Source organism: Drosophila santomea, chromosome 2L (assembly GCF_016746245.2).
Source record: "Drosophila santomea strain STO CAGO 1482 chromosome 2L, Prin_Dsan_1.1, whole genome shotgun sequence".
Taxonomy (NCBI): domain Eukaryota; kingdom Metazoa; phylum Arthropoda; class Insecta; order Diptera; family Drosophilidae; genus Drosophila; species Drosophila santomea.
This window is the reverse complement of record NC_053016.2, coordinates 10,007,083-10,029,422: the sequence shown is the minus strand read 5'-3', so window position 1 is coordinate 10,029,422 and position 22,340 is coordinate 10,007,083. Positions and strand designations below refer to the sequence as shown.

At 44.7% G+C, this 22,340-nt stretch overlaps 9 protein-coding genes across 10 annotated transcripts; 4 read left to right on the top strand and 5 right to left on the bottom strand.

Annotated features, from left to right (window-relative positions):
- Positions 1 to 2,832: 2,832 nt before the first annotated feature.
- On the bottom strand, positions 2,833 to 4,472 carry LOC120450396 (phenoloxidase-activating factor 2). Its single transcript, XM_039633395.1, has 2 exons — positions 4,217 to 4,472; positions 2,833 to 3,779 (listed from the first exon to the last, which is right to left on the bottom strand). Exons 1-2 carry the CDS (start codon positions 4,430 to 4,432, stop codon positions 2,928 to 2,930), a joined length of 1,068 nt encoding a protein of 355 aa, XP_039489329.1. The 5' UTR covers positions 4,433 to 4,472; the 3' UTR covers positions 2,833 to 2,927.
- A 2,460-nt stretch (positions 4,473 to 6,932) lies between these two features.
- Positions 6,933 to 9,661, bottom strand: LOC120451575 (ribosomal RNA processing protein 1 homolog). Its single transcript, XM_039635387.1, has one exon. It carries the CDS (start codon positions 9,536 to 9,538, stop codon positions 7,445 to 7,447), a length of 2,094 nt encoding a protein of 697 aa, XP_039491321.1. The 5' UTR covers positions 9,539 to 9,661; the 3' UTR covers positions 6,933 to 7,444.
- Positions 9,662 to 9,892: 231 nt separating this feature from the next.
- Positions 9,893 to 10,853, top strand: LOC120451585 (glutaredoxin 3). The gene is made up of 3 exons (XM_039635399.2): positions 9,893 to 10,187; positions 10,250 to 10,512; positions 10,573 to 10,853. The coding sequence occupies exons 1-3, from the start codon at positions 9,978 to 9,980 to the stop codon at positions 10,748 to 10,750; spliced, it is 651 nt and encodes a 216-aa protein (XP_039491333.1). The 5' UTR covers positions 9,893 to 9,977; the 3' UTR covers positions 10,751 to 10,853.
- A 203-nt stretch (positions 10,854 to 11,056) lies between these two features.
- Positions 11,057 to 12,444, top strand: LOC120455642 (immunoglobulin-binding protein 1). Its single transcript, XM_039642035.2, has 2 exons — positions 11,057 to 11,286; positions 11,346 to 12,444. Exons 1-2 carry the CDS (start codon positions 11,164 to 11,166, stop codon positions 12,363 to 12,365), a joined length of 1,143 nt encoding a protein of 380 aa, XP_039497969.1. The 5' UTR covers positions 11,057 to 11,163; the 3' UTR covers positions 12,366 to 12,444.
- A 261-nt stretch (positions 12,445 to 12,705) lies between these two features.
- Positions 12,706 to 13,604, top strand: LOC120455661 (DET1- and DDB1-associated protein 1). Of its 2 annotated transcripts, none has more exons than XM_039642058.1 (2): positions 12,706 to 12,864; positions 12,923 to 13,604. In XM_039642058.1, exon 2 carries the CDS (start codon positions 12,938 to 12,940, stop codon positions 13,265 to 13,267), a length of 330 nt encoding a protein of 109 aa, XP_039497992.1. In that variant the 5' UTR covers positions 12,706 to 12,864; positions 12,923 to 12,937; the 3' UTR covers positions 13,268 to 13,604. The 2 variants fall into 2 exon arrangements, with proteins under 2 accessions (XP_039497992.1, XP_039498001.1); XM_039642067.2 differs by having other exon boundaries at positions 12,734 to 12,859.
- A 195-nt stretch (positions 13,605 to 13,799) lies between these two features.
- On the bottom strand, positions 13,800 to 14,525 carry LOC120455652 (NADH dehydrogenase [ubiquinone] 1 beta subcomplex subunit 9). The gene is made up of 3 exons (XM_039642046.2): positions 14,337 to 14,525; positions 14,119 to 14,258; positions 13,800 to 14,063 (listed from the first exon to the last, which is right to left on the bottom strand). The coding sequence occupies exons 1-3, from the start codon at positions 14,432 to 14,434 to the stop codon at positions 13,867 to 13,869; spliced, it is 435 nt and encodes a 144-aa protein (XP_039497980.1). The 5' UTR covers positions 14,435 to 14,525; the 3' UTR covers positions 13,800 to 13,866.
- Positions 14,526 to 14,867: 342 nt separating this feature from the next.
- Positions 14,868 to 17,294, bottom strand: LOC120444941 (transcription factor TFIIIB component B'' homolog). Its single transcript, XM_039624948.2, has 3 exons — positions 16,149 to 17,294; positions 15,759 to 16,087; positions 14,868 to 15,704 (listed from the first exon to the last, which is right to left on the bottom strand). The coding sequence occupies exons 1-3, from the start codon at positions 17,155 to 17,157 to the stop codon at positions 14,949 to 14,951; spliced, it is 2,094 nt and encodes a 697-aa protein (XP_039480882.1). The 5' UTR covers positions 17,158 to 17,294; the 3' UTR covers positions 14,868 to 14,948.
- A 286-nt stretch (positions 17,295 to 17,580) lies between these two features.
- Positions 17,581 to 19,650, top strand: LOC120444957 (stAR-related lipid transfer protein 7, mitochondrial). The gene is made up of 2 exons (XM_039624974.2): positions 17,581 to 18,685; positions 18,748 to 19,650. Exons 1-2 carry the CDS (start codon positions 18,038 to 18,040, stop codon positions 19,375 to 19,377), a joined length of 1,278 nt encoding a protein of 425 aa, XP_039480908.1. The 5' UTR covers positions 17,581 to 18,037; the 3' UTR covers positions 19,378 to 19,650.
- A 438-nt stretch (positions 19,651 to 20,088) lies between these two features.
- Positions 20,089 to 22,117, bottom strand: LOC120444951 (protein disulfide-isomerase A5). The gene is made up of 3 exons (XM_039624960.1): positions 21,283 to 22,117; positions 20,602 to 21,213; positions 20,089 to 20,549 (listed from the first exon to the last, which is right to left on the bottom strand). The coding sequence occupies exons 1-3, from the start codon at positions 21,938 to 21,940 to the stop codon at positions 20,287 to 20,289; spliced, it is 1,533 nt and encodes a 510-aa protein (XP_039480894.1). The 5' UTR covers positions 21,941 to 22,117; the 3' UTR covers positions 20,089 to 20,286.
- Between the last annotated feature and the right edge of the window lie 223 nt (positions 22,118 to 22,340).

Genomic DNA, 22,340 nt, shown 5'->3' with positions numbered 1-22,340 from the left:
AAATTGCATAGGATTCTTTATTCAAGCAAACCAACATGGGGATGCACCAGCTGATATCCGCGAAGAAAGAAGACTAGCATGCTTCCAGGCATTTTATTAATTTCACTTCATTTGATGCTCTCGTTATCCTGGGCAGAGGATGAGGACAATGAAGTCTGGAAATGGCTGGCAGCACTGCGGGCGCACAACTGCCGGATGCGCGGGTTGTTTGGTAATTTCCTTAAAGGAAGTGCATGCAGTTGCAGGACCATAATAGGTTCCTCCCCGAGAGCCATCCTTATCCTAGCCGCCGGCTGGAGCTGTCTGAAGACCGCCGTCGGTTTTGTGCTGGCCAGTGTGTGTCGGATTGTCAGCCTTATTCCTGATCTGGGCGTGGAAAAATATGTGTGGCCAAAAATTTGCTACACACATTTCCGCAGTTATAAAAGACCAGCTTTGAACGCTTTCCAAGGCCATTTTTCCAATGATTGTGCACTTTTGTAACCGACACCAAGCCACAAAATACAGCAACGATGGCTTTGAAAATGTAAAACAAATCTAGAAGTTCAACTCTTTCAATAATTGGCTGATACAACTTTGCAAGCACTCTGGGAAAGTTTTATTTGATGAATGTAAAAATAAGCTGCTTGAAAGGGGCTTGGTATACCTTGAGAGTTATATAAAAATGAAACTTTAACCACAAACCAATATAATAATTATATATTTACTTAGGTCTTATGGTTTATTCCATGGAATAGTTACATTTCTATCAATTTACTCAGTACAACTAAGAATGAATAAAAGTAATCGCTTAGATAGGAAGATATGAAGACAGCAATTTAAGTAAAGTGTGTGAAGCTTTTGCAATTTAGCACCACCTATTAAACGTTGAAGTTTTGGAATAAGTACATATTATGGCAGGGAGTTCAGGGAGTGCAGTGGCACTCCGAAGGCTATTAGGTCCAGGATGAATCGGAAGCACAATTAGGCTGAGTGCCAGAGACGTGGGCCGTGGTCCGTGGTCCGTGGGCCGTGGGAAATGCCTCAAATATTCGCCCTAAATTAGAGCTGAAGCAGGAAGGGAAAACCATCAAATGCAGAGACCACAAGTCTGAGACGATTCCGACATAAATTCAATAGAACGATGGCAATAAGTGCATTAGCAGCATATTTCACAGATTGGCAGACACGTCGCTAGATGTGGTTCCGTGGCCAGTCGAGGAGCATTCAGGAATCGAGGAGCCAGCCAAGCACACCAGACCAGGCCAAACCAGACCAGACCAGGCCAAACCAGTCCAGACCACGCCAGAACAGAACAGAACAGAACAGACCAAAAGCAGCCAGACGATGGCCAAGACCAAGCAGTAAGCCACAAATTGCATGAGATCATAAATATTTCAAGCATAAAGTACAAAATATGCAAAAGTTTCCTATTTTTCTTTAACGTTCTGTTCGTTTTGGCCATTGCCATTCCCATTGCCAATGCCACTGCATTTGGATGCAGTGCAGCCAATTTATCCTTTTTAGTTCACGCATTCGGCCACCAACAAATTGCATTTTCTAGCTAAGTTAAACTTAAAATGGGAATTATTGACACCTTTTTTTAATAGATAATAAGCACAATGAAACAGGTAAATATTTTCATTTAGATCAAATATTGATTATAATATTAATGTCGATCACTTACATTAATATTATAATCATATAATCAATGATTAATAAGACAATGTTTCTAAAAAATGCTATATCAAACTATTATAATCCTTTTCTTTTTTATTTTTTAGTTTTTAAGGAAATGTATTTTTACCCATATAAAGGCGCCTTTTTGTCCTATTTTAAATAGCTGCTGGCTGCACCAATTGCTGCTGGTTGTGGTGGACCATTGCACTTGGCCAGATACGAAGGACGTCAAACGGAGTAAGAAAAATATATTGCTAAATTTTCGCACAGGAAACGGCAGCATGAGCAGCAGCAGCAGCAACAGCTAGCGGGTGGACAGGACCCTTCCGTGGTCCCTGTTCCGTAGCTCGCCATCCTTCGTCCTTCGTCCTTCGTCCGTGTGCAGGTCCAGTGTCCGGTGTCCGTTGTCCGGCACGTGCACTACGCCAAAATGGCCAACGGAAGTTCAAAAGAGCAAAGAGCATGTAACGATATTTCGGCTCCCTTTTCAGCCATTCCGCATGGCCCTGCGATTGCGGGCAACAAATTTGCAATAAGCAATTTTTCAATTTTCAATTTAGGCACCAGGGCGGGTGGACAAGGATATGCAAAGCGGCGGCCACATATCGCCCAGCCATAACTCAACGCGACTTGCCAAAATCGGATTCTGCCCAAAGGACAAATGAGAGTCCTGCGAGTGACCCAAACCAGTCAGTCCGGCGTAAAGCGCTATTAATTAACAGCGATTCTGCTGGCAGTTTCATTTAGGAATCCGCCGATTGTAATACTTATTTTTTATTTTCCCCCATTGGCGACGAATCAGCTGAACAGCCAAACTAAGACACATGATGCTCCCCACATAAGAAAAAACGGATGCACCCTCGCTTTCTCGCAAATTTTAGAACTTTTCAGAACGAAGCCGAAGTTGTAGTCCTCCTCGCACTCCTGTGCAGCCATTGAAGTCCACATTCACAAAGTCATCCCCGTAAGACTCTTTCCTAGAGATTATATTGGCATTGACTGCGTGGAGCGAGAAAGAAGTTGGGTGCCCATGGAGGCCACTCAAAGAAGGAACCCGACTGAAGTGACAAACCCCTTGCCGATGGCCTTCATGGGCCAGTAAGAGGATTTTATATTACTTATCAGAGAAAATAAATATTATTACCCAAAGTAAAATAAAGAAATAAACAAAAATTAAGAAATAGGAAAAATTCCATATACGTTTCTTAATTTTATATGAGTTTTTTGTTTCATTTTGCATATGTAGCATTGATTTCTCAAGAATCCGATTACACCATGTAGTGGCGTATATCAAGATTGCGTTCCCGTAGCTTCAGATCTATCCACTGCCGGTACAACTTGACATTCGTGTAAATTCCAAGAAGTTGCGGGCCATCGCAGCGAGCTGTCCGCGCCAGGAGACCGGCCAGGAGGAACCGATCACTGTGGCCGGAAAGAGGACACATCAGCGGCACTGCGGTCATGTCCACATCACCGCAGACGAAGTCACCCTTGTCGCCACCGGCACACAGAAGGCTGTCATTGTGGGCGTGGCGTCGCCCCAAAAGGGACAGTCGCAACTTGGTCCTGCATTGATTGGGTGGCAGGACGTAGAGGGTCCAACGCTTGGGCAGGATCGCCGATCCCCCAAAATCGCCTCTCTGCCAACCGGACACATAGCACTGGCTGTAGTTGTACAACATTCGCGGAGGCGGCAGGCAGATGGGCTGCACATTAGGAGCCAGTTGGAACGGTTTCTCCTTGTCCACCAGAAGGATCGCTATGTTGTGGGCGAGTGGCATTTGAGTGTAATTGGGATGCACTAATAACTCAACCACCGATCTTTCCTGGTGCGGCTGGGGCTCCAGCTCCACGGCGGCATCCCATTCCCCGGCCAACACACGAACCTTCGCCGAGTCCGTATTTTGGACACAGTGTGCCGTGGTGAGCACCGCCAGCGGAGTGATAAGTGCCCCACTGCAGAGATAGGCATCCGCCCCGTAGACCGCCACCAACCAGGGAAACTCCCCGAACCTGGCCTCCTGCTGTTTATATCCCAGCGGTCGAAGGTAGTACCAGAGATCATGTCGGCCTCCGCACGGGCAGCTCATCACCTCCTCAGGAACTTCCGGTGTCGGGAGCTGTTGGAATATAAGTTTGACTATTAAACCCCTTTTGATTCCATCCAGTTTATGCTAGCAAACTAAATGCTGCTCGAAACTAAAAAACAAAATGTGCTTGTTTTACTCGTAGCATGGGCAACATTTTTCATAAAAATGTACATTGTCCGCAATCATATAAAATTCTGGATTTCTTTGCATCTGGTAGAGCGAAAAAAATACTTTTTTCGATAAATCGCTTTATTTTTTTGACTGGTTGTAAAGCGTTTATCATCAAACGTGAATGCAATTCAGAAAGCCAAACTGTTAATAATACAAAAGGGGTTAAAGTTAAGAGCGTCGAATTAAGGATTGTTTTTTTGATTTTATTCCAATGCTATTTAAACCATTTTTTGTAATCAAAAGTGCCTTTCACAAAACTAAATGAGAAATCCAAATTGTTTCACTTTTCTACTCACTGTATCGTGAATGTTGCAGCACTTTTCCATATAGTGACAGTTCTCGTCCAAAGTCGTTCTACTGCGATCCTGGTAGAATTTCCCGTCCACCAGCAAGCCCTCGTTGCACTGCTCGTATGGAACGCAATGCTTTTCCGGTCCGCAGCTCTTGAAAGCCAATATCGAGGGCACTAGGGAGCCCAGAAGACATATCACCAAGATCCGGTAGAAGCACATAGTCGAGGATTCCGATTCCGTCCCTGAACAGGTGCCTTTACCTTGCACTTGAACTGCGCAACTGGGCGACCGATGGCTTTTATAGCCTCGCCAAAGTTCAAGTCGTACACCCCGATTTGATTGGGCAAAAAATAGATTGCGGTCCATTAAAGTGCTAAAAATAGTCGACATTGTGCTGGGAAAAGGGGGCTGGACCTGGACAATATAATAATGGGCTTAGGCGGCAATGCACTTGAAAAAGTATGTCTCCAGAATTCGTATTAAATATTCTAAGAGCTTCGCCATGACACTAAGGTTTAAACGAATTATTTTCCACAAGTCAGTCGTATAATAAATGCTATTCCACTCATTTATTTTAACAAAAAGTGGGTTTTTCAAAAAGTTCCGAATAATTACATACATTTATTGGGCAATAAAATACTTACCCTGTAGTGCAGACTCTTCTTAGAGATACTTTTTAAGGTTGCCCATGGAAAGGGTATACATTCTATGCCCAATTACACAGATGTATCTAGCACTTTCCTTAGTCTGCCGCCACTTACACGTATCCATATCTATTACCGGGCTTTGCATTCGAATGGGACTGAAAGTGGGGGAGGATGCGGATCAGCTGTGCACTAGTTCACGGATTGCGTCATATCTTAATGTACAATCGTCGCCTAAGTGCACTTAAATTGAATAAAATTTCGACAAAGTTTAATACACCAGACATGCACATGCACACAACACTCAGAGGAAAATGAGGTGGCGACAAGATGGCTGGGCTTTTTCCGGGGAGAAAACTGCATTCGATAGACAACACACAGCTTTCAGCATCTGGACAACTGTATATAGTTATATACTCGTATATATATATATGTATATCTATATATATATTTGATGCACCTAGTTGTTTGGCTGAGATTTACGCAACTAAAGCAGATTGTCAACAGGAATAGTGAGCGATAAGATGGAACCGAGGACCCTGAGGTGGGCGAACAAGGATGCCAGGAGGAGAGTACATGCGTCAAATGTGTAGAAAGTTAACGTGTCCTGTGCCTGCTGGTCCTGTGCGAAACTTAATTTGTTCCATCGTGTTGCAACACTTCTGAACAGATGTTATCCTCGAGGAAATGAATCCTGTTATTGTAGCTGGCCGTCCACTTAAAACAGATTTATGAACATGTCACACCCTCTTCATTCGCCATCGATTCCCCCTGCGGTGGCAAATATTCAATTATTATGAAAATTTATTATTTTACCAATTGTGCTGTGCGGATCGGAAGTTCATTTTGCATGAATGGGATCAAAACTGTTTGTAAATTGTGCTGTGCATCCGTATGAATGTCGTTTAATACTCCAATAATATGCCAACCGCAAAATGCCATCATCAAAGGATGATTCCTATTCAATTTTCAATCACAATTTAAATAGATAAAATATAACCAATTGCATTACCATATTAATATATAACATTAATCGAATGCTTGTGGTGTGAACTAAATGCCAATCACAAACAAAAATTCAGAATTTAATGAAAGTCGTGTCTATATAATGGTTTAAAACATCCCTGTTATATTTAATATCCGGCATGTTCAATTTTTTAATTAATTTTTCTACTGGTCTTAAAGTATTAATAAGTGCAACTAAAATAACACTCAGCTTAACATTTGAGCATTATTTCCGGAACTTTTTTAACTCATTCTTAGTCTCTCTCAGGCAGTTAACAGTCAACAGTTATTTGGCTTAACTGAGTATTTTTGTTGAGTGAGTGAAACCAACTCTCTTAGTTGCACATTCCTCTCTTATGGTAACTGCAGTCTATTAAGCTCGACAACCATTGGAGTGAATGTTTACAGAATGTTAACTGCAATCTCTAGACTCAAGCGCAGTTCTAAGTGAGTCTAACTGGTAGCTTTGAGTGGAACCGACTAAGCTCATTGGTGCAAGGAGCTGGATTTTGACAAGTGGATTTTTGCAGTCGCTTTGTAGAAGAAGTTCTTATAAAATCCATATTTGTAATATTCATTTAGAGTGATGCCTGAGGTAATACAAAAACCTTTTTTTGTGAAAATTTTAATTAATAAAATTTTTCAAGGATCTTGTAAGTCACCTCGCCGCTGACATCGTAGGTTGTGTAAGGGGTGCTTGACACATTTTTAGTCTAAGTTCAACAAACCAAACATTTTCTAACTCAGATGGTTCTTTCCAAATTCGAAATTTAAACCTGGTCAAACAAACTAAGTTCGGGTTAAAAATAGTCAAAAAATGTTTTTTGTTTTTAATACTTTAATCTATATAGGACAAGATGCCACATGATGAAAATCGGTTCCCACGCACCCTGCAACCCGAACCCCGGACGGACATCGACAGTTTGATCCATCTATTGATCCTGATCAAGAATATATATACATACTTTATACGGTCGGCAACGCTTTCGTCTGCTTGCTGCATACATTTCTAGTGAAACCTCTTAATTTGACTGTTAGTAAATAATGACCTTTAAGCTTTGTGATTCGTATTTAATTTTACATATACTACGTTGCTTTTATTTCAATATCAACTCAGATCAGAGGATAGCTTGAACATAAAATGGCCTACAAGCAATGGTAATAGTAATTGTAACTACTAAATCATTAGGGGATTACATTTAGTACATGTCTTATGCGGATCTTATTTAAGTAGAAATTAGTAAACCTTACATATTGTTTAGTCAAAGCATCGCACAATTCTACACAAATGTCAGCTATTTCGGAAAATTGAAATATTTATGCATGGTAACAGTGCACTTCAAAGTAAACAAATGGGCTCTAACATTTTAAAAGAGCAAAATATTGGATGAAAGCTTTCGTGACGCATTATAAAACCAGCATAAGACATGTCTATCGTGGATGTGCTATCTTAATCTCCAAAGCCATGTCAGGAAGTAGGATGATGTGAAGCGCTCCCATCTTCGTCGTCCACCAGAGCACCGAGTCCAAATTATTCTTCCTCATCCCGTCCCGATCCCAGTCGCAGTCACTAGACGCATCGTCACAGAGTGTCGTTGAACAGGCGCTTGGCCTTGAAGTTCGGATGAATCGGTCCTGGTAACACGTGTGGCTTAAGGGCACTCTTGCCAGGCAAACGTTCTGCGTCGTAGGGCACCTGCGGAGACAGCTTCAGCTGTCGGTAGTAATCGCTCTTGGGGTAGACACAGTTGCTCTTGGTCACGATCCGCACACGCTTGGCACTGCCCGTTTGTGGAGTCGCAAACTGTATACGCGCAGGCTGCTTGGGTGTGGACTTCTGCAGCTTACTGTTGGCCTGCTTCAGTTGCAGCTTTCGAGAGGGAACAAAGATGTCCTGCTCACCGGCCTCTAAAGGGGCATCCCAGCCGTTGGCTGGCTGCGGGGTAGAGGTTGTTGCATCATCATCATTACCGGCAGCTTTCGTTTTGGGTGTCGGCTTGGCCTTGGACGGCCCCTCCTCCTTGGGTGGTGGCGTGGGCTGCTCCACTGTCAGCTTAGACTGCTCCTCCTTGGGCTTAGGGTGGTCAACTTTCTTGGGCTTCGCAGGCTCTTCCTTCTGTGCCTTGGAAGTAGTTTGCTCCTCTTTCTTGGGCTTAGAGTGGTCCTTCTTGGGCTTAAGCTGGCTTTTCTTCTTCACCTTCGTCTGGTCATCTTTCTTCGGCTCGGGCGATTCTTCCTTTTTTGCCTTCTTCGACTTGGGCTTGGCAACCGATGTATCGGTCTCTTTGACCTCTTCTACTACCCAGGCGTCGTTTATGCTGGAACGCACCTTTGCATTGTGATTCACCTTCTTCTGCAACTCAGGAGGCAGGGCCTTGCTAATAACCTCATCGTAGTTGTGCTCGTCCACCTCCTCAAAGTTAATGGACTGGAGAAGGCGTTTGCGCTTGGACTTGTTGAGCTTCTTCAGTTTTCTTCCAGTTCCAAAGACCTCGTCCTCCATCTTATCTAAGGCAGTCACTTTTTGCTCCACCATTTCCGACAGAGTTTGTCCCTCCACCTTTGGCATTGTCCTCACGCCCAGTGGGAACTCACCTCCCTTGTATGTCTCAAAGATCTGGATAATTTTGCGCAGTCCCTTGCGTCTCTTGCTGTTAAAATCGTTAGTGCGTAGCTGCGTCTGCAGTTCATCCAGAACGCAGTCAGCGTTGAGCGGCAGCTCTGGCATGTGTACATCTACGTTACCCGCTCGCGGATCCAAGGATGTGGCCCGCGGCTGCTCCTCCTCGGCGTTGCCCTCGTCATCCTCCTCATCAAATCCAGAATCTAGTTTCTCGATATCATCAATGGAGGCGGTGGGGAAGCCCATCAGCTTCCAGGCATTGTACTTTTCGCTGTACTCTCGTCCCAAGTCGCTCTGGTACAGCAGATGATAGAGCACCCTTGTGCGGCACTGTGCCACCAGCTTAGCATCGCGTTGTGTAGCAATGTAGGTGACAAACGGACGCAAAAACAGATTGACTTGAGCAGCGGTGATCTCACCATCGGCCGCCTTGGCCAGCTCCTCAAAGAAAACGTCTAGGTAGTGCATGGTCATGCCACGACTTTTGGGTTGCTCTGAAAGCACGGAAAGCTGCATGCTGCTGTTAAAGGAGGCGATCAGGTCCGCCTCCCAGTTGTTCTGTTTGAGCAGTCTCAGTAGATATCGCACCATGCGGCGGGTGAGCATCAAAAACTTGTCCATTCGCCATTGGTCTATGCCAAAGTACTCCTGGCACATTGTGCGCATAAACGCACTAAAGTAGGCCAGACTGCAGGCCGTATTGCCGCCGAAGCTGTCCACCATTTGGGCCAATTGCTCGGCCAGCTCCTCCTGTACCAGCGGCTTGTCTGACATCCACATAGTGTAGTACAATCCCTTCCAGATGCGCATGAAGTCGTCCTCGTTGAAGGGGAAGGAGCTACCGGCCCGCGCCTTGAACCACTTGCGCAGAATGCGGATCTGGCGATTCCGCTCCACCACATCGTTGCAGGCAAGGGCACGAATGATTTTCACCTCCTGGGCAACCACCATCAGCTCCTTGGCCACCTTCGGCTGCGTCGCCTCCTCCTCCTCTTCGACCTGGATTTCGGCCGCCTCGGCGTTGCGCTTAACTGGCTTCTTGCGCGTCACCATGCTCCGGCTAATTCAACTTTTAGTTGCGAAAAATAAGTGAGCTGTGTATATTGAATACAGTACGGCACGACCGCACGTGTTGCCGTTCGGTGCTGCCAGAAATTGAAATGACGTTTTCCCCAAATTTTCTCAAACAACCCTGAATTGCCACACTGTACAGAAATGACAACCGAAAATCAAACTAACTTAACTTAAGAAACTTATTTTCAAAGCATACGTGATTTAAATTCCCTTAATAGCTGAATACAGTTAGGAATATTTAAATTGTTATTTTCAATATTTAATGAAATGTTATTTTATAAATGTTAGGTTTCTGGCTTTTTATTTTATAGCTACCAGCACTGACTTCTTCCCGCTTAGTGGCAACTCTCTTCCACAGCTGACAATTCGGTCTGCTTTTTATAAATTTTGCTTTTCCAGCAAATAATTCAAATAAAACATGCCCGTGGTGAACGTCTCGGCTGCCGAGGAGTACCAGAAGTACATTGATGCGGATAAGACGACAGTGGCGCTATTCGCCGCCGACTGGGCAGAGCAATGTGGTCAGGTGAAAGACGCGCTGGAGGAGCTGGCCAAGATTACTGGCGAAAAACTGCAGTTCATCAGCCTAAACGCTGAACAATTCCCGGAGATTTCCATGAAGCATCAGGTACGCTCGTTTACCTTTTGAAAATCTAACAGAGGCACTAACATCACTTGCGATACCACCAGATCGAAGCCGTGCCCACAGTAATTTTCTTCGCCAAGGGCTCCGCCGTAGACCGCGTCGATGGTGTGGACATTGCCGCCATTAGCACCAAATCCAAAAAGTTGGCCGAAAGCGCCAGCAGCGCGGCGGCAACAGGACAAACGCTGGAGGAACGCCTAAAGGCGCTTATCAATACGGCTCCGCTGATGATCTTCATGAAGGGCGACCGAAATGGACCACGTTGCGGATTCTCCAAGCAGCTCATTGGCATTGTAAATGAAACAAAGTATGGAAACCGATCAGTTATATTATCTTCCTATTTATAAACGTAAATATCCCTCGAAAGCTTGCCGTACGAGACATTTGACATCCTCGGCGACGAAGAAGTGCGACAGGGCCTTAAGACCTACTCAGACTGGCCCACATATCCCCAGGTGTACGTCAAGGGTGAACTTATCGGCGGACTCGACATTATCAAGGAACTGCTGGCGAACAATGAGCTCGAGTCCACGCTCAAGGGCTAATTCCATCGGATTGCATCTACTTCTACACACACCTTAAACGAGAAACAAATTTTTTGCTAGATCCTTCGACTTTTTAATAGTTCAATAAAGGATTTTTGCTAAATTTGTGTATTTCTCCTTTCAGAGAAATTTGTAATAACAATTATATAAAAGGGTTTATATATATTATAACATCTTAAATGGGGCAAAATGGTTTCACCAAAATTTTTCTTACATACTCATTTACAAGATATAAAGAATAGCTAGATTTGGCTAAAATAATATTAATTAGCCAGCCCTGGTTTATCTGGTATTTTGCATCCCTTCAATCAGAAAACAGCTGCTTAGCGTCGGCATCTTGCAAATATTTTTTGCAACATTATTTATATTATTGAAATTACCCATTAACTACGGAGTTTTATCAAAATCGTTAAATGGCTGAGGGTAATACCGCTGGCGGAGAGGACCAAAAGCTGTCGGACATCTTTTTAAAGGGCTGGAACATATTCGACGAGCTAGAAGTTACCGATCTGCCCTTCAATGGCAGTGAATTTCAGGTGTGTAATATTGATCATCTTTAAAAAAAAAATCATTAAATCTCTATAACAACTTTTAGAACAAAGTAAAGACGGCAATGGGCCTATTCGAGCAGGCCACGGTCATTGTTAACCAGGTTAGCATGTTCAGTGCCAATGAGTTAATCGACGAGGTGTCCACAGAATCGCTACCCTTCATGCTGCTCCCCTACTTCCTGGGCAAGCTGACCACAAAGATCAACAGCCCCACGAGCACACACTCTTTGGAGCTGGGCGAGATTTACTTCAAGGACCACCTGCAACGCTGCCAGGAGTATGATCTCTGTGCAGCGCCCAAATCTCAGGTGGCTAAGACGGATAGCCAGACGGAAAAAGGCGAGCAGCGCGAGCTGATGGAGGCAGCCTTCAATAGAAACGACAAGATAGCCCAGTATCGCCGGATGAAGGAGATTGACGAGTATATGGCCAGAATGCGCGATGCAGTCAAGAACAAAACGGCCGACGATGAGGATAAGCGCGTGTTTTTCCTTAAGTATTTGGACAAGAGCATAATAGACTCCAAGCAGGAATTGGAATCGTTGGGCGTAATGAAGCAGCTGGCTCAGATGCGCCTTGCCAGATTGGCTGGTGGCGAAGCTGACAACGAAATGGATTCGTTCCGTCCATCCAATCAGAATCAGTCTTCTGCATCGTCCACCTCCCGCGGTCATGGTCACAGTCACGGACCAGGACATCACCACCACCATCAGCAGGCCCCTAAGCCAAAGCCCCTACAGCCCTTCATCATAACACGTAATGCCACCCAGAAGGCGGTGTTTGGCTTGGGATACCCCAGTTTGCCCATTATGACTGTGGATGAGTTTTATCAGCAACGCGTCGACGAGGGAATCTTTCCCGACGAGGAGAAGGTAGCCAAGATGAATCAAGCACAGGCCATCGCGGCCGCCCGCGATCCCAACGAGCAGGAGGACGAGGAGAAGGCCGTTGAGGAGTTGCAAGCGGAGCAGGATGATCCCGAGTATATAGACCGCATGAGACGCATGGATGAGTATAAGGATGTGGTGCGTCGCGGGGACGGCAATCGTCATAACCGTAGTTAAGAAACTCAAAATTGATGTATTAGAACCCAATAAAATGGTTTAACCACAAGACTGGTTTTAAGTCAGTATATTCAACAAATATTTCTAGTTTATATTTTTTCTAAATCTTACATTTAGGAAAGCAGTTGGGACTTTGAAATGTTACCTCTAAGGATGAGCTGTTGGAAAAAAATATATGTTTTCTTTAAGTGGAGAAATTTCAGAAAAATATTTTTTTGAATTGACAATAAATACCGTAAGCACGGTACAAACAATTTTGTTTTATTTTTAATGATGAAAAAACACAATTTTTCAAATATGTATGTAAATAGTTCCACCGTTTCAGTGTTGGTAGGCGTTTAGCTGTCATCGTGCATTTTCCAATACTGGTTGTCACCACCCGTAACAAAAACAAAAATCTCGAACGCAAGATAATTTTTGGTAAATCGCTGCACAAAAGAAACATTAATAAGAAGATTGTTCTCTTGAAATATTGATTTTCAATCTTTTTTAAAGTAAGGTACGTACAAATACAGTTCTTTAGTGATAAAATGCCTAATTCTTTTCGTACTCCGCAGCAACCTAAGAGCAGAATGTCCGTAAGAGACTTTATCAAGGGTCTACCCATTCACGACTCGAGCAATTTCACCCACTTAAGCAATGAGCACGGGATTCGAACCTCGCAGAAACGGGCCTCCGTCTACCTGCCCACCGAGGACGAGCATTCTGAGCAGCTGATCGTGATGGACAAGCGATGTGTCCTGCTGCGCTACCTCACACAGCAGTGGGACAAGAAGACGCTTCAGCGGAAGAGGGAGCACGGCGGCGATTCGGGAAACGGCAACGGCAACAGCTCCACTCCCAACGGCAACAGCACCAACAGCAAAAAGCGCCCACGCTTAGATCCCAACGAGCTAAATTAAACGGCAGGACCTCAACCCAAGCTCACGATGGACATCCCACACTGCACTCACGACCCTGAGCTTCGCCAGCATCATTTACACTCATATATATTAAATGAAATACACTTAGTACAAAGGAGTTGCAGTCGAAAAGTCCTTTCATAGTTTTGTAACCCGTTTTTTATCTGTATAAATACCTGGCCTTCGTTTTAATTTGAGGTGTACCCAAATTATCACAGCTAAATGCTGTTTTTCTGGCCAACTATTTGCATACCTCTTTTTTTGCTAAGAAAGAACATCAATCGTATAAAAAGTTGAATAAAACATTTTGTTAATTTTGTTACTGCTAGTTCATGAACCATGGTATTTTTTTCAATTCTTTGTACTCATCTTAAACATCTCCAGAAGTTTGTAATTTAAAATGTAGTGTGTAACTAATCTGCCTAACCAACTATGTCCACTATTATTGTAAAGCCTACAGTTAAGAGACAAACGTTTTGGGCGATGGAAGATCGACTGCATTCCAGTACAACACATTTATAATAGCACATACTGTGAGTTCCAATAGATTTACTTTTGATGACAACAATTGGATGTGATTTGACTACGGTACTCTAAGATTAGTGGTGTCCCAGGTCCTTGGGGTCGGGCTTGCCGTACTGCTTCTCCCACCAGGTCACAAACTCTTTCTTGCGCTGCTCCCGCTTGGCGAAGTACTCGGGGTACTGGGCCTTCTCCAGGGGATGCCAGTAGTCCAGCACCCAGTCGGGGGGAATCACCTCTCGTTCGAAAGCACAGCCACCGGCACTGTTGGCAACTACAATGACAAAACATTAGAAACGCAGACATATGACCAAGTTTCATTTGTTTACAGTTTCGGGGCTGGAAATGCTTCGTCTCGAAGAGCTCCCTTTGTCCACAGGCCAGGAGTCGGATGCCCTCGCCCAGATCCTTGGATTTGTTCTCGTCGAAGCGGGCACGCAGCTGCACAGCGCGGTAGCGGTAGACATTGCTGGCGGGCATTAAAAAACAACCAAGATGCACTTGCTCATTATATAATCTTTGGGAATTCGGCGGCGAATGCACTCACCGGCGGTCGTACCACGCCTCCAGGTTGCGCAGTGCCCGCTTGTAAAGGCTGCACACCTGGCGCTTGTGCGAGACGATTGCCGAGGGAACTTGGGCCATCGTTTATGGCTAACTTGGTTAAATTGTAATAAATTGCTACCACAGCCGAGGCCACAACAACAACAGCTGTCAAAAGTTCAGTGTTCTAAAGCCCCGTGGCTGAAAGTCAGTGCTGAGAAGCGAAAAATAAATTTAAAGAGCGACAACTCTGAACCGAATGTAAATTCAAAAGTTATTAAAACTTTTGCATAATTTTTTTGAATTGTTTGAATCCCAATTGTATCTTGCTTTCTTTGATTTTTATAGAAAAGTTTGTTTATGTAAGGAACCGAAACGATACTGTGATGATATACCCAAAAAAATGTTAATATTTAAATGATTTGGTTATTTTATAATTTTATTTTATTATTATATATTATTATTTTCAGGAATAGTTAAACTGACTTTCCCATATTTGCATTTACCTTTAAGTTTGCAAGAAACAAGAAAATAATTTTGTAAATACATCTAGCGAAATGCTTTAATAAATTATAACTGTTAACAAATACTCTTAGAATATAAATATAAAATGTTTTTAGTCCTCTAGCTGCATAACATTCATTATGCATTGAACAATATGCTCTGGTATTTTTAGCGGCGTTTCGCACAACTCGCCCGTCTTCTTGTCCAGCATGTAGATTTCGTTGAGCACCCGGTCCTCGTGCTCTGGATCCAAGGACGAGACGAGGGCCAAAGATCCTTCCGCGAGCTCGGCGAGAATTTGTTCGATATCCGGTTCGGTAGTGGACGGCGGAATGGGGTCATCCGGCGTAATAACTTCATGACCATGATTTTGGTCTTCCATGAAGTTTATTAAATATGTTTCTGCCTTTCGATTAGGCGTGTCAGTTGCGAGCTCGACGTCGCTTACATAGCTTAGGGTACCATCATCCATATTGATCATAGTTTTATCACGTGGCTTGTTTACATCTACTTCATATTCCACCGGATCATCCATTAGAAGTCCATTGAGTTCAGCCTGCAGTTCTCCCCCCGTTGGCAAATGACTACCCGTTTGTTCGGTTTTGATCGTTTTTTCCTGCTTAATGCCCGCCAGATCCGACTGACTCTCCGTTGTCGTTGGAACTGAAAACTTGGGAGACCGTCGCTTAGCCTTGGGCTTCTTTTTTGCAGGCGCACTCCCGTCGTTCTCATCGGTCTCCAACTCTTTTCGCCTTTTGGCCCACGCTTGTTTACCGAGCTTTGTACTCGTTACATGCTCGTTTTCGTAGACAACATCGCCATCGTTCAGGGCCCGTGATGCTTTGCTTTGCTGCTGTATTCTCGAACGCTAAAAGGGTATTACAAATGTAATGGAGCTCACAGGGTATTATAAATTTTATACCTTCTTAGGGTTTCCCGGAAGAGCTCGGGCGATTTCCCTCCACTGGCGATCATTCTCTTCCCGTTCGCGATCCTCCTCTTCCAGTTGATCCTTGAGCTCCTGAATGTTAAAGGCCTTAGGATAGAGTAGCGCCTTGTTAATCAGCTGCCCATTGGTTCGCTCCTCCTTTTTGTACTTCAGTTTTAGATCTCGACGCGAACGCGTTGGAAACATTTGACACATCAGCGAGAAGTCTGTCCCGATGATCTGTAGGCTACGATAGAAACGTACGGTTTCATCGGACGTCCAGTATGGCGTGCGCTTGTGGCGTTTGTAGAATCCATTATCACCTGCGAAGTGAAAATCATTCTGTTAAATATTCAACTTTTATATATCAACTCTGAGACGCACCAGTAGTCTCGTCCATAAGGATTAAAGATGAGTTAGCCAGCACCTTGCGGGCCTCCACCTCAGCCGTGGTTTCAATTTCCAATGTTTTTTCATCAATGATCATCTCGCCATTGGCATCAAGCTTTAGCTGAGGCACTAACATAGCGGATGTGGACTCTCCCTTCGGCTCCAGTAGCTGACCCATTGAGGGCTTGGAATCATCGCTACCAGATTCATCCTTGATGGTCGTCACCGACTGTTTGGGCACCATGGGGTTGTTCTCCGGATTGTAGAAGATCATGTCCATCATCTTGAACGTGGACTTGTCGGGCACACCCTTATTGAAACGCGTTTCAAAGTCTCGCCGGGCATTTAACCGCTGTCCACCTTGATTTTGAGACTTATCATCGCCCTTTCTGTGCTTGCTGCCTCCCTCAGAATAGGTGGAACAGGTTGATTCGGTGCGAATGCGTCCCATGCCCGGACTGGCGGGCGGAAGATATTTATAGGGGGATGGAGGCATGGGAGAGTGCACCTGCTGCTGTAGAGGAGTTCCCGACGAAGAACCGCTAAGGTAGCGCTCTCGCCGCGTGGGCGTGGCTGGCGACTGATAGTCGCCCTCATAATCACTGGCCATCGGTGAACCTACAAAACTGTTGCGTCGCTGGCCAAATACCGGAGTGGGTCGCACACGCTGGCGGGCTTGAGCCTTGCTGGGTGACATAGGGAAGCCGTTGGTGGTCTTCTGCAAGTCCATCTGAATGACATTGTCCTCGATGTCCGAGTGGAATACCTCTTCAAGTTGGCCAGCCGAGCTTGCGGGCATCTTGAAGGCGATTGCATCAGCCTCTTGTTCCATTTCCGCAGCAGTGGTCGATGCAACGGGCGGGGTCTCAACCGCTGCTGCCGCCACCACCTCCTCCTCCTCCTCATCCTCCTTTTTCGACGCTGGGAGCTCCTCCCTGCGTGGCTTGCGTTTGATAAGCGACAGGTTGGCCGGAGCCTTGATGCGCTGGCGCCGCATGGACATCCTGCCTGGGTACTCTTAGGCTGCTTCCAGGCTCAAAGGCAGTTTCACACATCAAATCGAATCAAAATCTGCGCAACAAAAACAATGCGGCCGCAACCACGAGTTTTCCATGTGTAGTGTTGGATAATGCAAGAAGCCATTTACGTGGGCTGGACAAGTAAAAAAGTGGACAATAAATAAAAAGTTCAAAATGGTTAACACTTTTAACAAATATTAGCGCATACAGATAAGTTTGAGATCCGTCTATAAGAAACTTCCAATACTCGGAAAGTGTTCGTCGGAAATTTCAACGACTTAAACAAACAATGGTGAACTGGGTAACTACAAAGCATGTCAAGTAAATTTATTAGCAGTGTCAGTTTTTAGACACTGAAATCTAAATAATTTTAATATAAATTATGGCACAATTCACCAGTTTTACAAAAAAAAAATAGTATACAGTAAACATTTGGTTGAATTTAAAATATTTTATTTGATTTCAGTGTTGCAGAAAAGTGTGATCACTGATCGCAGCTGTCACCTCTCAGCAGGCGGTTCGCAATTTTCCAACACTGCTGCCTGTAACGGCGCAACAACAGGAACAACAACAGCGGAATAACAACAGAAGCAGCAGACAAATTGCAAGCTGCACGTTTTTTTCTAATCGGACAAACATGATAAGCCTGGCCAGAACATAACCCAGCTCTCGTGCAGTAAGGCTTCCGTCAAACCGATCGAGTGTGTCCTGGCTAGAAGTACTAAATTCCCCAAGTTTTGTGGCGACAAATGTGCCAAGTGTGCGGGCGCACAGTAATAGCGGAGGAGCATTAACAAAGTCGCCGTGCTTTTGAGTAGGTTGTTATGCAAGCGGGCGGCCGACGGGCAAATTGAATTAGCCGGCATGCTGTTCAATCGATTTGTTCTGGCCATCAAGAACCAGTCCCGGGAAACGCTACGCGCCTGGAGCTACCAATGCGAGTCGATCTTCGCCCAGCGCTCGCGCCGTGTTCAGCAGTTGTTCAGTTTCTATCAGTCGGTGTATGGAACCCAGGGTCTGAAGCAGCTATGGCGCGCCTACTACCGCCGGGAGCTGCAGCCCCCGCTACGGGGAATGGTGATGAGTGCAGTGGGTCTCGTCGGGCTTAATATCAAGCGTCTGGGTAGCGATGGCTTCGATTGGAACAAGGAGCGCTTGGCCTTGTCCAACTTTGATCTGTGCCGCCGGGATATTGAGTTCATAAACACCCTGCCCAACAATCAGTTATGCGACCGCTGTCAGGCTAAGAAGATGAACTACTGCTACTGTCAGCTGGGCAACCAGCGCTGCAAAAAGGGTCAATCCAAGCCGTCCACCAGCAAAGAGGCGGAGGCGGATGCGGACACCAGCATTAGCAATTGTCTGCGACCGTTGGATCTGGACGTGCGCAATGCACCGGCCGGAACAGTACGCATTCAGGCCCAGGACGACCACAAATGGGAGCCGTACTTTAGCAAAAACGAGTTTAGCATTTGGCGGCGGCAGGAACGGTCCTCCTTATACTCATACAAAGTAATAGGTGTTCACCTTAATGCTTTTTAAAACTGAATTTAATGCCCCCTATTGAATTGCAGGTTTATGCTCGATTCGACGACATAACAGCCGACGATTTCCTCCACGTTCAAACGGATTTGGACTACCGCCGCCAGTGGGACGACACGGCCCTAAGACTTGAACTTATCAGCGAAGATCCCGTCCCGGGCAGCAACTCGCATCTGATATACTGGGAGATGCAGTGGCCACGACTGTTCGCCAACCGCGACTATGTCTATTGTCGCCGCTACATTAAGGACGACAACAAAAAGCTGATATTCATTTGCAACCGTGGAGCCAAGCACAACACCTATCCGGCGCTGTCCGGAAAAGTTCGCGTCACTGACTATTGGAGTCTGATGGTCATCAAGCCATTTCGCGGTTTCCATGAGCCAGGCCTCCATTTTGTCCTCACGTACTTTGACGATCCGGGCATACCCATACCGCAGAATATTAAGTCCTGGGTTACTCAGAAACAAATGCCTGAGTTTCTCACTAAGATGTACGTGGCCACCAAGAATTATGCTTGCTCACGGGCCATAAAGATGAAGGACATGTTTCACGGATTCGCGCTTATCAATGACGAATATACGGCTAATGAGCAACGCGGCAGTTGGCTGGGCAGTTTGAGCCGGCGCAAGGTCGATAGTAAACCCGAAGCAGGTCGCTAAGTCACTTATCATTATATACCTGGCTGCTCCCGCTACCACGAGACCTCCCTGCCCAATAAAGCCACGTATCAAACCATCCAAAAGCCCAGTTCCATATTATGTTCATCCCTTCCTTCGACTTTAAAATCTATTCAGGCGAGAGAAATCGAAACCATTGAACAACAGAGCAAGTGTGCAATAACTGGAAGTTTTGCTCTTAATATGAGTGCCACTTTGATGATAAACTTTAAAATAAATATATATCTATATTAGCTATATAGCTAAACCAAACTATTTTAAGTTTAGAACTTGTTTTAAACGCAAATAGAAATTATTGAAATTAATTGTACAATAAAAGAAATGGAAATAGACTGAAGTCTACTAAAAAGCAATGTCTTGCATAACTATTGATAGGTACGGCTTCAATTTTCATTCATGCATAACATTATCTACACCGGATATAAAAACTCGATTATGTTTGGTTCATAACCAATAAACATGTTCTTCGTTGTCCATAGCTTATGCTTATCAAATAATTGGCAAGGCATTATCTTGAATTACTTTTAAAATTTGTCACCTGAACTTCAGCTGTTCTTATCTTGGATTGTATAGAAATCAAATCGAATTAATTAAGGGAACTACGCTAATCTGAAATGTTATTTCCAATATTTATTTATAACTTCAATTGTATTTTATTATTTCAGTAGAGGCATTAGCGTATTGAAAATGAAATTATACTATCAGCTTTAAGTAGTTTATTAGTATGCTATATAGTTACAAAATGCGCATACATTCTATAAAATATTCGATAGTCTAGACGACATTTAAGTTGGTTGTTAAATGAACGGAACGAATACAGTTTATGGTAATACAAGTAGTGAGATTGCAAAGTGGTGGGGAAGAAGCATCGTTACACTTGGCAACAGCGTATCACAGCTCTGTGCGGTCCGCTGAGCTCGGCGGGTTGTTCATATAGGCGATAAAGTCCTTGCTGGTGCGTCCGCCGTTGTAATCCAGCTTGGTTTTGAGGTAAGAGAAGTACAGAATGGTGGGATATCCTCGAACATTGTACTTTGCGCAGAGAGCGGCAAGCTTTGTGCAGTCGATGGCGACAAACGCTATCCGAGGATCATCCTGTAAGGCGGTGGCAGCCGCTGTGAACTCCGGTTTTGTATGCTTACAGTGTCCACACCCTAAAAACGTTTAAATTTTAGATATTTTCAACAATCAAACTGCTAAACTTACAGGGAGCATAGAACATAACCAGCGCATGCTTTTTTCTCTTTAGCGTCGAACTAAAGTTGTCGTCATCCAGAAATAGAACTTCCTTGCTGTCCTCCTCCTCCTCCCAACTCTTCTCGGGTGGCGGAGGCGGGGGAGGCTCCTTGGGATCTCGCATGAATTCTACAATTTTCGATGCTTCCCGGACATTTACTTCAAACTTAAAGACGCCATTCGAGAAAAACTTAACAGTTGGATAGCCCTTGACTTTGTATTTCTCTGCGATTGACGGCTCCTTTGTTGCATCCAATGCGGCCAAAAGGCCAGGAATCTTTTTCTGCTTCATTTCCAGAGCGGCCTTTTCGTATTCAGGCTTCATGCGCTTACAGTGTCCGCACCAGGGCGCATAGAACATGACCAAGGCGGACTTCTCGTCCTTCAGAGCCGGCTCAAAACCCTGCGAGGTGAGGTGGACAATCTCCGAATTGGTATCCGCCGACCATTCGGGTTCCTTGGGCTTTGGCGTCGGCTTAGCATTTGGGTTGAGCATGAAAGATAACAAAGCATCCTTATTGTTCTCTCCCTCGTAAGTAAAGCGCAGCTTGCCATTTTCAAAGTAAATCAGAGTGGGAAAACCTTCAAAGGTATCGTTTAATTTTAAACTTTATGATGTTTATAACAAGATGTTTATTGTATTAAACTTACCTGTTATGTTGAACATTTTACGTATAGGAGCGTTTTCTTGTCGCTCCACATTCATTGCCGCCAGAATATACCCGCCCTTAGTCTTCAGCTCCGTTGCTGCTTTTCCGTAGTCCGGCTTCATTTTCTTGCAGAAGCCGCACCAGGGAACATAGAACATAACAAGCATGGGTCGGATGTCCTTACGTAGATGTTTTGTAAAGGAAGCAGCGTCGCTGAAGTGCAGGACATCCTTTCCGGCTGGATCCTCCTCCCACGGCAGATCGCCGGAGGGATCACGCATAAAAGTGATCATAGAGCTGACACTCAGCTGCCGGTCGTAGTCCTTGTGGAAGTCGCCATCCTTATAGTGCTTGATAGCGTAAGGATCCGGCGAGACCTTCAGCTTCTTGCACAGTTTCTTGCGATCCTGCTGGCCGCAATCCAGAAGCAACATTGTCCCGGTTCCCCGTACAGCCTCCGCCGCCTCCCGGAATACCTTTAGTTCGGCAGCAGCAGCCTTTGCACTGGTCACATAGAGCGCGAGGACATTGTTCTTGGTGCGTAACAGCTTCTTGAAGTCCTTATACTCCGCGATGTCATCCTGCACCGCTGAAGTTTTCGTTTTTGCGGCAACAAGTGCCACCAGCAGAAGAAAAACAAACTGACCGGTGATCCACATCAGGCGGCTTGTACTTTACACCAATAAACAGTTGACTTAACTGAAGCTATATTAGTTAGTGCACCTCGGATAATTGCATGTTTAACACAGAATTAAAGCGTCATTCTTATTTTACAAATCGAAAAACCGCAAGTAGAAGACGTGGACTAGTTGAGAAACCTATCGATAGCCAACTTTAAAGGAGATGGTAATAACAACATGGCTCAAAGTGCCGGCTATTCGAAAAACACCTGTCCCATCACCAGCCAGTACTGACGCTTGCCAAGTCTAGCTAAAAAAATAGCTTTAAAGTAATATTTAAGGATTATCAATTTATTAATATATTGGAATAAAACAACTATAATAGAATCACCTAATTCTTAAATTACCTGTTTTAAAATATTAATGAAATGGGTGTATT

What these genes read in the sequence shown, in the direction of transcription:
- LOC120455661 (XM_039642058.1), top strand. Translation starts at nt 12,938, where the DNA reads ATGTCCGTAAGAGACTTTATCAAGGGTCTACCCATTCACGACTCGAGC.
- LOC120450396 (XM_039633395.1), bottom strand. Translation starts at nt 4,432, where the DNA reads ATGTGCTTCTACCGGATCTTGGTGATATGTCTTCTGGGCTCCCTAGTG. An exon ending in GCTGCAACATTCACGATACA is followed by an intron (nt 3,780 to 4,216) that starts GTGAGTAGAAAA and finishes ATATTCCAACAG; the next exon opens with CTCCCGACACCGGAAGTTCC.
- LOC120455652 (XM_039642046.2), bottom strand. Translation starts at nt 14,434, where the DNA reads ATGGCCCAAGTTCCCTCGGCAATCGTCTCGCACAAGCGCCAGGTGTGC. An exon ending in GAGGCGTGGTACGACCGCCG is followed by an intron (nt 14,259 to 14,336) that starts GTGAGTGCATTC and finishes AATGCCCGCCAG; the next exon opens with CAATGTCTACCGCTACCGCG. An exon ending in GCATTTCCAGCCCCGAAACT is followed by an intron (nt 14,064 to 14,118) that starts GTAAACAAATGA and finishes TTGTCATTGTAG; the next exon opens with TTGCCAACAGTGCCGGTGGC.
- LOC120444951 (XM_039624960.1), bottom strand. Translation starts at nt 21,940, where the DNA reads ATGTGGATCACCGGTCAGTTTGTTTTTCTTCTGCTGGTGGCACTTGTT. An exon ending in TAAAATGTTCAACATAACAG is followed by an intron (nt 21,214 to 21,282) that starts GTAAGTTTAATA and finishes ATACCTTTGAAG; the next exon opens with GTTTTCCCACTCTGATTTAC. An exon ending in GGTTATGTTCTATGCTCCCT is followed by an intron (nt 20,550 to 20,601) that starts GTAAGTTTAGCA and finishes AAACGTTTTTAG; the next exon opens with GGTGTGGACACTGTAAGCAT.
- LOC120451585 (XM_039635399.2), top strand. Translation starts at nt 9,978, where the DNA reads ATGCCCGTGGTGAACGTCTCGGCTGCCGAGGAGTACCAGAAGTACATT. An exon ending in AGATTTCCATGAAGCATCAG is followed by an intron (nt 10,188 to 10,249) that starts GTACGCTCGTTT and finishes CGATACCACCAG; the next exon opens with ATCGAAGCCGTGCCCACAGT. An exon ending in GGCATTGTAAATGAAACAAA is followed by an intron (nt 10,513 to 10,572) that starts GTATGGAAACCG and finishes ATCCCTCGAAAG; the next exon opens with CTTGCCGTACGAGACATTTG.
- LOC120444941 (XM_039624948.2), bottom strand. Translation starts at nt 17,157, where the DNA reads ATGTCCATGCGGCGCCAGCGCATCAAGGCTCCGGCCAACCTGTCGCTT. An exon ending in CCTTATGGACGAGACTACTG is followed by an intron (nt 16,088 to 16,148) that starts GTGCGTCTCAGA and finishes TTCACTTCGCAG; the next exon opens with GTGATAATGGATTCTACAAA. An exon ending in TTCCGGGAAACCCTAAGAAG is followed by an intron (nt 15,705 to 15,758) that starts GTATAAAATTTA and finishes ATACCCTTTTAG; the next exon opens with CGTTCGAGAATACAGCAGCA.
- LOC120455642 (XM_039642035.2), top strand. Translation starts at nt 11,164, where the DNA reads ATGGCTGAGGGTAATACCGCTGGCGGAGAGGACCAAAAGCTGTCGGAC. An exon ending in TCAATGGCAGTGAATTTCAG is followed by an intron (nt 11,287 to 11,345) that starts GTGTGTAATATT and finishes AACAACTTTTAG; the next exon opens with AACAAAGTAAAGACGGCAAT.
- LOC120451575 (XM_039635387.1), bottom strand. Translation starts at nt 9,538, where the DNA reads ATGGTGACGCGCAAGAAGCCAGTTAAGCGCAACGCCGAGGCGGCCGAA.
- LOC120444957 (XM_039624974.2), top strand. Translation starts at nt 18,038, where the DNA reads ATGCTGTTCAATCGATTTGTTCTGGCCATCAAGAACCAGTCCCGGGAA. An exon ending in CCTCCTTATACTCATACAAA is followed by an intron (nt 18,686 to 18,747) that starts GTAATAGGTGTT and finishes ATTGAATTGCAG; the next exon opens with GTTTATGCTCGATTCGACGA.